Below are 12,694 nucleotides of genomic sequence, written 5' to 3'. Positions count from 1 at the left end.
CAAAGATCTAAAAATCTAAAATGCAATGGAGTTGATAGAGTTTTACCCAAGAAAAAGACTATAATGATTGAAATGCACTCATACTTCCTGTTCAAACCATCCATTACATGCTCGTTAGTCACATAGAGACATACACAATATTTACTAAGGTGACCACACAAATTGTAGCTTTGTGCAAATATTATTTTCCCATGAACCAACAAGTTTAGTTGTTAAATGACACATTTAGTTAATGTCTGATTCCTGGGAAGGATTTCTTAAATAAAAGGGTTTTTGTTCTACCATAGTTTCAGGATTTCACATGGCCCCTGACCCCCTGAGAATGACCCTCAGAAAAAAAAAGACTCCCTTGAACATTTTCAGCTGCATTTATATAGCAGTTTGTCGTGCTTGCGTGTCACTGTTTGCCAGAGAAGCTTTTGATCAGTGACGCCACCCACAGATACACGAAGCATGAAGGCCAAACTGCACTGCATTGATTGAACAAACAACCCCCCCCCCCAGTTCTAACTCAAACATGCTTGTGGTGTCCTAATATCCCCACCATGATAATATACTACAGTAAGAGCAACAGTGTGTGACAGCAACAGCATTACATTAGGAATGTTGCAGCATCAAATGGTGTATAAGCATTGGAGCTGCCATCAATGCAGTTCAGCCATGTTATTTTGATTTATGTGCGATTTTGATATGTTTAAATCAATTTTTGGATTTATGTGTAGAATTTCTGGTTCAATTATGAGTGATTTTTAGCTTAAGATGAGAGAGTCTTCATATATTTATCTGCATTTAAAAAAATCACAACTTTTTTTGCACTTATGTGTATTTTTAACCCTCCATTTGTGCTCCTTCCCTTTGCCTTCCCCCTGTCTTTGTCCCCCACCCTCTTTTTTTCTCTCCCAGGCGAGTGATGTATGCTGCAAACGGTCAGCGTGTGTAAAGTGAGCGCGAGGCAAGTGTGCGCGCGTGCGTGCGTGCAAGTAGAGCTGGGGAGAGAAGAGAGAGAGAGAAAGAAAGAGAGAGAGACAGCCTGAGCCCCAAACACGGAGCATGCCTCTGCGTCCGGCAGCCGGCAAACATGAGCCAGCCAGCTCTGCGCGGCAGGACCAGCAGCCGCGCACACACGCACACACACTCACGAGCCCGCACACGCACGCAGCCAACGGCAGCCAGTGGGGCAGCACCGACAGCGGCAGCTCCCGGGAAGAGGAGGACAGCGGCGTTCTGGCTTTCCGTCCCGGTGCAGAGCGAGGCTCCAGCGCGCGGGCACCCATGGAGGAGCCGACGGGCAACACGGTGGTCATCCGCATCGGAATCCCAGACCTGCAACAGACGGTAAGTCAGTGCGGCTCGTGTCAACCGCTGACAGAAAAGAGCCCGCCTTCCTCTTTCCACCCTGACAGGGGGCTTCCAACCTCAACTCACTGCTTAAAACATCTTTTTTTTTATTTTGTTGCTTTTTCTAACGTAGACTTGGCAGTTGTACGTGCTTGCTGATATTTTGGAGGGGGGGGGGGGGGGGGTCAACGCCCCCTTCCACCCCTAATAAAGCTGCCTCTTCATTAACTAGTCCTCAGCTGACTTTGACAACTGTGAGAAGCGGAGAGGGGGAGAGCACGCATGGCGGATAAAGGCAGCTAATCCACAGGAGGAAAGAATCACGACTGTGAAACTTTACCTGAAACATGTCTTCTAATCCCCGTGTTGGCCCGAACCTACAGTCTCTCCAGCCCCCTCCATCCCTTAGAAGATGCAGTCTGAGAATGGAGAGTGTGGCATTCACAAAGGAAAAAAAAAAAAGTCCGAATACTTTCTCCATTTATCACTTCAGTTTGTGGCTACCATCTCTAAGCAAATTCACTGTGACCAACAGCATTTTGACAGTTGTTCACTGCAGCAGAAGGTGTAATGAGTCAGAGCAAATGTCCTCACATACTGAATTTAAATTAGCTGTTCATAATTTGTGTGAATTTAGTCTGAAGTGTTTGTTTTCTGTCTCGACAAGTCTGGAAAATCTAAAGTCTGTGGCACAGAATATGGAGTGATTTTTTTTGTGTCATTATTCCAAGCAGATTACTCACCGTATTGAGCGTAAAACTTTCAAAATGTTGTGTGCTCAAAAAAAAAATGTTTTTGCCCTGGAAACTCAAAGATATGTACAGACAAAACAATTTTACTCCTGAAACCTAAAAATATGTGCAAACAAAACAATTTTACTCCTGAAACCTAAAAATATGTGCAAACAAAACAATTTTACTCCTGAAACCTAAAAATATGTGCAACAAAACAATTTGGGAGAGAAATTCTCTCTTCAGCACTGGAAACAGAGCAGATGTACAAAAGCCAGAGCCAATCACAGACATGAATATTAATGCTCATTTATGGGGTAAGATAACTGTCAATAAGAAACGCAGGCTTAAAAACGAAATTGTGCACAAATTAATACTTTGTGCACGACGTAATATAAAAAATATAAATACAACATTTAGTTTCATGTTTGACATGTCTGTTTTGAATATGACTTTTGCTTGTCTTGAATAGAAAATTTCCCTTGTTAGTAGGGTCACAGGTGTGTGCATCAAGTCTCCAAACATCGAGTCTACTGAGTGTGCATGCACACTTAGACTCATTTATTAAACTAAAACAGAATTAAACTTTTTATTGATGGCCTGGAAGGGAAATTATCCTGATACCATAGCTCTGTTGAATACAAAAAAAAACAGGCTATAACAGCGATGTCCTGCCACATTTTTTGTTGTCAGGCGACAACAGCTGATCGAATAAATATTGCACTAGACCCGGAAGTGGTGGGAAAAAAAGAGCAGCAGACATCACTCATAATAGGTGTAAAAAAGTCAATGTTCATCAATAAAAGAGATAATAATAAGAGAATGATGAAACAAAATAAAAAGTGGGCAAAATCAGAAAGCTACTCAGAGGTAAAGTAGGCTAACTGGTGGCTGACCGTAACAATAGCTAAAAATGAAAAAAAAGGAAAGTGGTGTATTTTGATTCTACTGACGTTTGTTTATTCATTAAATTTGATCCTGTTCACTGCAACAACAGTCGGCTGCCAGTTAGCTTACTTTAGCTCCGAGATTCCTTAGCTGTTTTTGTTTTGGTATCATCTTAATATCAACCAATTTTGAAAGACATGTTTTTTTTTTATTTACAACTAAATAGTTGAGTGGCATGTCTGCTACCGCTTTCTGGACTGTTTTCCACCACTTCTGGGTCTGAAACTATCCACTGGTGCATTGTTTACACTATCAGGTGTTAACGCCCGGAACAGACAAAATGTGGAGATCACTGTATTGTTATCTGTTTTATTCGTCTTCAAAATAGCTTTAAAGTAACAAGAGGATTTCCCCACTATGGGATCAATAGCATTCTAAAAAGTTCTATTTTATTTTACTTTAATAAATACATTTCAAAAAGCATTAACAGTTGACAGTATTCAAGACAAGACAAAAAAAGTTGTATTCAAAACAAAGACAAATTTAAGTCTCAACAGACATCTAAAATGTAAATCATAATGTTCTATTTATATTTTTTCTTCATAGGTGTGCACACATAAATACACAACTTTTTCTGTATGAATATGTTTCTTATTGACAGATTTCTTACCTCATATTAATTAGTCACAAATTCTTCCAATCCAGCACAAACCTGATCCAGTCTACGAGCTGCTTGGAAGAATTTCGGACTAATCAGCATCAACCTTTATGTCCATGTCTGTGATTGGCTGGCTTTTGTGGCACATTTGTAATACGATGCCCCGCTCTGTTTTAAGCGTAGGAGATCCAGAATTTTTCTCGAGGGAAAATTGTTTTGATTGCACATATTTTTTTTGTTTCAAGTACAAAGTAACTTTTTGAGCACACTATATTTTCAATGTTTTATGCTCAAAACAGTGAGTGTTGCTCTTGGACTACTGGCACAAATCCCTCCATACACAGACTGAAGTTTTCCTGGTTTGGTATTCTTGGAAAGCCACTGGCTGGATGGCTCAGTTACTTGGTTTCCATGGGAAACCCCAGTTTCCCAGGGGCGTGTTAAGCTTCATCCAGAATGGGTCCTTGGGCAAGACCCTTCACACTACAACCTAACTATGTAGCCTCACGGGGGCCCAAGTCTGGGTCTCCTTGTGCCCGTCCCCAGCCCAGAGAAAGGACAGGGTTGTGTTAGGAAGGGCTTCTGGTGTAAAAATGTCTGCCAAAGCACCTGTGCGAATCAGTGAAAGCTGATTTGCAGTGACAACCCTTAAATGGATATGCTGAAAAGTGAACAGAGAAGTGCTCTTGGAGAGTTACAGGCTAAAATGCGGAACAGGTTGGAGCACTTACACAGGATGTGGATGATCGTGAACTGGTCTTCTTTGTCCACTTGCATTGCTACTTGGTTGTTTACCATGTCATCCCATTTCATGGAGAAAAACGTTGAAATCCTTGCATCATGTTCATATTCCTGTGTGAGACGTGTCCAATAACCTTTAGCTTCTGACTTCATGTGACTGTTGGCAATGTCCTGGAGTTAGTCTGAGGTCTAGTTGAATTGGATTTTATTCTGTCATTTTAAGTTAAGAAAGAGTCTGCCTGTGTGTTTTGCATTGTTGGTTACTTCCTTGTTGGTGGCTGAATTACTGTTATATCTTCGTAAGACTCCAGCTCTAAATGTTGGGAATAAAGACAGGGAATAAAAGGAAATGCAGTTGAAAAGAAGGCAGAGAATTCCCTGAAGGTACTGCAGAATAGTTGTCTGTGTACAACATTGTTTTTCAGCCAAGCTCTTAACAAATGCATACACAATTGCACAGAAGCACACTCGGCCATACTCTGCTCGCATGCACATGTTCACACACTGACATGCACACATGCACATGTCCTAATCCTATTGCCGGGGGACTTACCTTAATGTTCTTACATAATGTAGAGATGCTCACCAGATCATTAGCTTCCCTTGAAAGGAATCGCATTTTTTTTCTCCCCAAAGTTGGACAACGAACAGGTGAAGTGGTGATGAAAGGACAAACAGAGCGACAGGCTGAAAGTCTGACAGATAAACAGTGAGACAGATGACAGATGCCTGGAATCTGACAGCTTGAATCTTTTATGGAGTAGTCAAAAGGGACGTGTGTACACTGAGTGGAAAAGAGATTGACTTGAGAAAAGTCTGACTGAAGTAGGTTTACATTTTGCCTTCTGTGTTTATAGATAATGAAGAATATTGAACTGATTAAACTATGCTGTTCTTTACCTTTTGTAACAGGTGTGCTGTGAAGCCAGCATGAACATGGCTAACTATTCTTTTCCTTCATATCTGGCCTCTCCTTTTCATTATTATTATTTTTTTTTTTTTAGATATTGTAGTCTCGTTTTGAGTGTGACTTAATGACAAATAAATGCTTTCTGCAGTAGCAGACATGTTTGCTGTTTATGTTTGTAAGATGTTGTCCTTAAAATACATGCACCCAAGAAAAAAAGATCTGTCAAAGAAAGTGTGAGGACTCTGAGTTATGATGGGCCTTCATATTCAATATAAAGATGGCTCACAGCCACAAAGAAAGCATAATATCTAAATATATTGGGACTTAACTTTTGAAGAATAGTTTTAATAATTTTAGCTATGTGTATAAATTATATGTCATAGTACTTTTTAAAAGGAATGTGCCATGTACCATAAATTACTTTATGTACACTGTATTGGCAATATTTTTTTGTTTTTGGAGAGAGTGGTCCAAGATTAGATCAGCATCAAGACTGGAGTTCAGTTAATGTGTTGGTTGGGCTGAATAATAGCATGGAATTATGGGTAAAATATTGCAATGTGGGCTCACACTGAGCCGCTTGAATCCTGCCTGGGACTGTTCTGTATGGAGTTTGTGTGTTCTCCTTACGCATACGTGGGCTTTCTCCGGCTTCTTTCCACAGTCCAAAACCATGCCTCTTGCTAGGGTAATTGGTATTTCTAAATTGCCCTTATGTGTGCATGTGGAATTGTGTTAGAGTGTGTGGCCCTACAACTTTTTAGGATGTACCTTGCCTTGTTTAACACTAACTAGGTAGGCTGCAGCGGCCCAGTGACACCGAAAGGGATTCAGAGGGTTATGAAGATGGATGGATGGATGGATTATTGTAGTGTTGACTTTCAGCATTTACCTAAATTTTTTGGTATTATATTGTTTTTTCTTTTTGAGGATTTTTGCGATCCAAGATCAACTACAGGTTTTGGTATGTATACCGGTAGTTCAATTGAGTCTTCACTTTCCCTTTCATAAAGTATTTTGATGTGAATCAAGTAAAACAGTTAGGTCATAGCTGCCTTTTATTCATCCTAAAAATTGCACTTATATAGATACAGATTCAGGTTTTTCTGCATCAGCGATATCATTTGTGATTTTTTTTCATATCTTTCTTCAGCACAACAGTATACATGTGATTGGAGCGAAAAGAGGCAGTTTCCCAATGCTGCTAATGGTTGCCCGCAACAGATGTCATTCATCTTTACACAGAGGAGAGGAAAATAGTCTGCTCTAGTTTTTTTTCTACCAGCTTCTCCATTCACAAAAGATATTTTTCTATGATAGTTTTTTTTTTTTGTAAAAGTAGGCTAATGATGTTGAGTCTTGAGAGATGAAAAACCTTCCCATAGAAAAGTTTGTAAATCTCTGTCCACTGCTGTGAGGTTCTTGTGCTCATCTCTCTTGTCACTTGAACATATTTATATTGGTTTTGCATACAGATGTAACCGCAAAAAGGACACATTTTTTATTTTATTAAGTAGACTTGCCACCTCCATGTACAGCTAGATAATGAAGATAAGTGTGCATTTTTCTGTAACCCAACTATTAACTCTCTGTTGTGTCTAGCTGGTGTTACTAACTATTGATTATCGTTGCAAGAATTAGTGGACCAGGGATCTCTAGCTTTTGTGTCTGCAAATTGGAATCTCCTCTAAAGGCTTGATGAAATGCTCTTTTAAGATCTGCTTACCCTTGAATGTGAGTCTTAAAGAGGGTAATGGCTGCTACATCTCACTGACTTTACTGATGAGGTGTCAAAAGTTGGGCAAGACCAGAAAAATAACGGCTTGCCTTGTGCTTGTTTGCCAGCAGACATCCCAAAATACTTTCCTGAGATCAGGTGTGGGATTAACTTTTTTATGTTTCAAGCGGCGTGTTCACCACATAGACATAATGGCTGTAGTTTTGTTTTTGACAGTACAAACAAGTTAGAATTTCATTCAGTTTTATGCTAAAATAAAATGATCTGGGGAACATTTTAGGTTTCCTGATAGTGCGATCAGTGGCATAAACTCTTGCTTTTTACAGCTGAAAGTTGTGACTAGAGACAGTGTTTTTATTGTCCATTGATTTTTATTGATTCCAAAAGTTACATTCTCAGGACTTTTTTTAATTAATGTAGGAACTTTTGTTTTATTCTTTCTTGCCAAAGGAAGAACTGAGTCAAGTTAAGAGAATAGTTTCTATAGATTTTCACTTAAGTTTGGTAGGACGGTGGGGGTGGCTTTAGAATATGAGGGCTCTACGACATAAATCAATGGTCCAATTGTATGGTCTTTGTTTGGAGATAGATGGGGCTTTTGTTTTATTGAAAACTGCACTGAGCATGTGATATTCATGAAGTTTGGAGGGTAGTTCAGCTAGATCTGGGGGACTGACAGGGTAGAGGTGGAAAAAGTGCCAAACATGGGATGAAGCATAGAAGTCTATAGCTTCATGCGATGACGACTGGTACTCATTGATTTCTCGTGAATTTTCCAGTAGGATCCATGCATTTCAGCTAAGGATAGAATAAAGATTTAGATAAAAGGTGCAAATATACTTTTCAGGCGATATTTTAGTTTGGTGTCAAAGCTATACTTGTGGCATTTTAGCAGAATTAGTAGACACAGTTCAAAAGTTTTTTTTTCTTTTACATAAGTAATGTATGGCGTGGAAAGAGAAAAACTAAAGAGGTTTAACAAATCCTTCAATTGATTACCAAGGCTCGATTGGTGAAGGATCTGTAGTTTGGAAAAGAACACTGTCCAAATATGGCTGACAGAGAAATTTCCTACTTATAAAAAATTAAAAACGTCTTAAAAAAAAGAAAGAAAAATACAGACTTGTTATTTTTTAATAAACATATCATACTGTGAATTATTTCAAGTTGAGGTGCAAAGTATAGTTCAATTCTTTCTGGAAGAACTGCTATAAAGGTAAAGTCTTGGACTCAGAGGAAATTGACTGAACTTAACCTAAACACAAAAACTCAAGTTGGATTTGGCCACAGTCTGAGCTTTGTAGATTTGTGATCTTAGAGTGTTCAATGTTGTAGCAAAACAACTAGAAAAGAGAGCTTCAGTACCAGTAAAGGCTTTGAGGATGGGTTTGATGCAAGCCTTTCATCTACACAGGATCCATGGTGAATCCAGTTTCAATAAAACGTCTTGGTGGATGCAATTGGGTGGGGAGCACAAATCCCGGCGGCCTGCTGCCTAAGCTGGTGAACATGAGAGATAGGGTAAATTTTATGATCTTTGAAAGTCATGGTGACTTTGAATGGTTAAAAGTTGTGAAGGTAAAGTTTATGGTTTTCTTCAGGAGGATGTTTTGTGCAAAGAGCCATGTATTGCTTTAGAGGACTTAATCCATTTCTTATTAACAGCAGACTCTTTCCCTCAGCAAAGCGTGGAGGTACCCCCCCCCCCCCCAATCCTTATTGAGATTTAATTGAGATGGTTTAAAAGAGGAATTTTTGGAAGTTCATGTTTCTGCAAAAGAAAATGTGGAGTGACGCCTTGATGACTCGGTTGGGGGTGGAAATTGTGATATTTGAGGCTAGGGTTGGGCGATGTCCCCTAATTTGGCCGTTGACGATGTTTGCTGTCAACCATCGGGATGGACGATGACATCGTCCGGGGGGGGGGGGGGGGGGGGGGGGGGGTATTTTTTAATTTTTCGCTCTTATATAACTGCTATTCGTTATTTTGCTTTTTTCATTTTATTTCCCAACTAATGGTTAATCTGCGATGATCCAGTATAAACTGAGGGAAGTGACTTTAACAGAAAAAGTAACAAGCAAAATAGAAAAGAAGTGGTCCGCTCCCGCACCTAACTAGCGAAGTGGACCGGCGGAGGGCGGATTTACAGCTTTATGTTTGATGGGAAGGGGGGGGGGGTATGTGAGGCAGATTTAAGACTGCGATCCGTCCCGCAGCTCTAGGGGTACGATCTATCAAACTCAGAACCGGGTCTAAACGTGTGTCTGAGCACAGTTCGGATCGTCAGCACACACAGCGGTTTGAGCTTCAAAGCAGAAATGTCGCTCAGTCCTTAGAAAACATTCAATCAATCACGTGGATTTGTGTTTCCAGTCGTGTCCCGACTAAATAAAGGCTGATGTTATTCACAGGATGCAGCGCCACCCAAAGCTAATGTTGTTAGCCCGTGTTAGCATACTGCTAATCCTGGCTACGTTCAGAAAAAGCACTGACCACACGGATTAAAATTCAAATGATGAGCGAACAGGTGTTTCATAATAACCGTAACATTATTAAAAGCACGTTTAGAAGATTATCTCGTATTTTACCGAGCTGACATGTCAATATATATAGCCGCTCGGTGCTGTTATCGTTTTGTATTGAATTGTTACATACAATAAAGTTTGGAAAAAAAGCCGCTCGGCGGAAGTTGTATCCTCTTCCGGTTTTCAAACTGCGCATGTGCGAATACTGCGCGTGTGCGAATGATTTATTCCGACGGAAAGTGTGACCTTAGTGAACGTTTTTATATTCTGAAAACATTTTTCTGGGCCCATGTACACGGTTGGATACTAATCCGACCATTGATCCCATCAAGATATTTTGTACATGTAACCGCGGCTTATGATGTCGACGCGCAACGTGGCGGGGGTGTGGCATCACGATGGTGGTCTCTCCATCGGGATGTCAGTCACCCATCACGATGGACGATGATATCGTCCATCGGCACAACCCTATTTGAGGCCTTCAAATCTAGAATATTGAGATGTTTAAGGTGATCAACAGAAAAGCTTCATTAGGATCAAGTATATGTTTGGCTTAACACTGGCCCAAAGCACCTTCCCAGTTACATTTACATTCCCTGTTGTATCCATGATTGTTTGTGGAAAGCTTTTCTTATCTCTTGTTGCTTCTCGGCTCCATTCACAGTGGCTGCAGGACTCAAGACGTGGCTAGCATATTCTTTTCCTCCATCTGGTAACAACACCCATCAAGGGAAAGTGAGCGAGACAGAGTGAGGGGGCTGTGGTTCTATTTCTTTTATTTTCATCTCACTTTGCACTCATTTCTTTTCCTTCCTGGTCCCCATGCCCTTTTGCCACAAGATCCTGCCCGAACTAAGCAAAAGCAGAGAGCGATAAAAACTGCAGGCCACGATAATCTTTTTTTTCTCACATTTCCATGCCTGACAGATAGCACACATGTTGTTTTAGAAAAAAAAAAGGTCAAAGTCAAAGTTGAACTATCTTTGTAGTCAACTCAGTTTGCAGATGAGGTTCTTTTAACAATGTATTTCTTTCATTGTTTCCAAAATTAATGACATTATACTCCTGGGGCTAAACTCAGCCTCTCAGAATCCTCTCACACAGTTTTTAACCTCCAGACCAATTTCAGAGTTTCTTTGCACAATGAAAAGACAAAAAACCTTTATCTTAGTGAGCAGGCATGGCTGACCTCATTGGTGGATATTGTATTCAATAATTTGAGCATTTCTCTAGTTCTCTTACAATGCCACAATGCCAGTCATATTCAGAAAACCTGTTTTCATACCTTGCTAGTATGAATGTTTTTAAAATAAAATAAATTGCAATTTTTTTTTTAGATTCTGTAACAACTTTATCTCTGTTTAAATGCAGACTAAAATCACAAGAGTAATTTAATGTAATATTTCTCCTGTTGTAGTATTGATTTCTGGCAGAAATGGAAATACAACCAAATATCTAATAAGATCTGCCACAACTCAACCAATTTGATAACTATCTGGTGTGTGATCTTCTTCATCTCTATCTTAAAAAGCCCTTCAAGGGTCTTATAAGTCATCATTCTTGTTTCTAAAAGATTTTCAATTTGTATATACATTTTTGAGGATGCTCCATCCATCCATCCATCCATCCATCCATCCATCCATCCATCCATCCATCCATCCATCCATCCATCCATCCATCTTTCCTTTATAGAATCACAGAGGCTGCTGGAGCCTATATGAAATACTGTAGGGCAAATGTGGGGTACACCTTTGACAGTTTGCTAGTCTATTGCCACATACAGACAGAAGACCACACCACCTCACTCATAAACTTGTGAAACATGTTTTTAGACTGTGGGAGGAACCCAAAGTGTCTGAGAAAACATATGGATCAGTGACTCCGTAACTCTTTATAACTCTTTAAAAAAAAGGACATATCATGTTTATATCCTCTCGGAATAAACAAAATATTCATAAATTGTATTTTTTTTAAATTGTAATCTCCAAGACAAATTTAAAAAAAAACTAGGTCAGATATTTTTTGTGGTTGTGAAAATAAAACAACAAAATTTTCTGTCTGTTCAAAATGTCTGCAGTCCGTTTTTCAGCTCAGGATCCTTTTAATCTGAAGTTTGCTTATCACAGTATGCTTATCTAATATGTAAATATTTTGAATAGCTGTTATTTTTTTCCTATTTGCAACTTTGAATGCAAGTTTGATTTACATTCCTATGGTGAAACAGAGAATGAATAATATTTTTTATGGCCCTAACATGATTCAATTTAGCCATTATGAAGTTTTTCAGGTTGTGCAAATGACTTTTATGTGAGAACTGTTTTTCCAAACAGTTTTGTGTGTGTATATATCAGTGTTAGGAAGATGAAAGTTATTGTTGTAATCTTGTGGTTTGCAGGATGTGGTCTCTTTTGTCATTCCTTGTGTTATTGCCCTCCATTATTTTCCTTCATCTCTGTGAGTCAAGTCTGAGAGGAGCCTGTGAATATATGGAGATATTAATATCAGCTCAGGCAGACTGACCCTTTTGTCAGAGCTCTGGTCTTTGTATTAATTATGTTTGTTCAGGGAGAACATAGCATTCCACTGTTATATTTTATCTACAGCCAGTCAGGAGAGACCAAAGGGCTTCAGAAAGTGGACGGCTTGTGAGGTGCACTGTAGTGTGAAAGTTGGCACCGTCATTTTAAAGCAAAGACAGGTTTTAATGTCAACTTCAAAGTTCTAACTAAAGTTTTAAGCCTCCATCCATGTATGCATGAGTGTGCCATCACAGTCCAAACGTTTTCGTGTCAGCCTAGAGGCTTTTTTAAAATTCCAAATGCTGTCCAGCTGTCCAGGTTATAATGACAGCTCCTGCTGACCTCTTTGAGAGTCAGGAAAGAGCATGAACAGAAGATTGTGCCTATTGTCAAACTTGGGAGGACCTTATTCAGTATTTACTTTTCAAGATAAAGACAACAGGAAGTTCCAGTTAGGCTTTTCCTCTTCGTAAGAAAAGCACAATGGTCAGGGGGACTATATATATAGTTTCAATTTGTAAGTAATAATATACAGAATGTTAAATTTTATATAAAATTATGTTGTCTTTGAATTGTACTTGATACCAGGAAGTCACAGCAGGGCTTGATGGTGATATTTCATTTGTTTAAAAAACCCTCAAATCT

At 39.4% G+C, this 12,694-nt stretch overlaps 1 protein-coding gene across 8 annotated transcripts in view; it reads left to right on the top strand.

The window, feature by feature from the left end:
- Positions 1 to 926: 926 nt before the first annotated feature.
- shank3a (SH3 and multiple ankyrin repeat domains 3a) overlaps positions 927 to 12,694 on the top strand; it is a 210,875-nt gene continuing 199,107 nt past the window's right edge. For 3 of the 8 annotated variants that reach the window (XR_002873416.2, XM_023955923.2, XM_023955922.2), the window contains exon 1: positions 927 to 1,335. Coding sequence is in view for 7 of the 8 variants with exons in the window: in XM_023955923.2 (XP_023811691.1) it covers positions 1,051 to 1,335 (285 nt within the window). In the remaining variant the exon portion in view is untranslated. The remainder of the gene's footprint in view (positions 1,336 to 12,694) is intronic. The other 5 variants (XM_023955921.2, XM_023955919.2, XM_078948859.1 and 2 more) reach the window with 4 other exon arrangements.

This window comes from Oryzias latipes, chromosome 6, assembly GCF_053564925.1.
Source record: "Oryzias latipes strain Hd-rR chromosome 6, Olatipes_Hd-rR_3.1".
Classification (NCBI taxonomy): domain Eukaryota; kingdom Metazoa; phylum Chordata; class Actinopteri; order Beloniformes; family Adrianichthyidae; genus Oryzias; species Oryzias latipes.
This window is presented reverse-complemented; position numbering and strand designations above follow the sequence as displayed.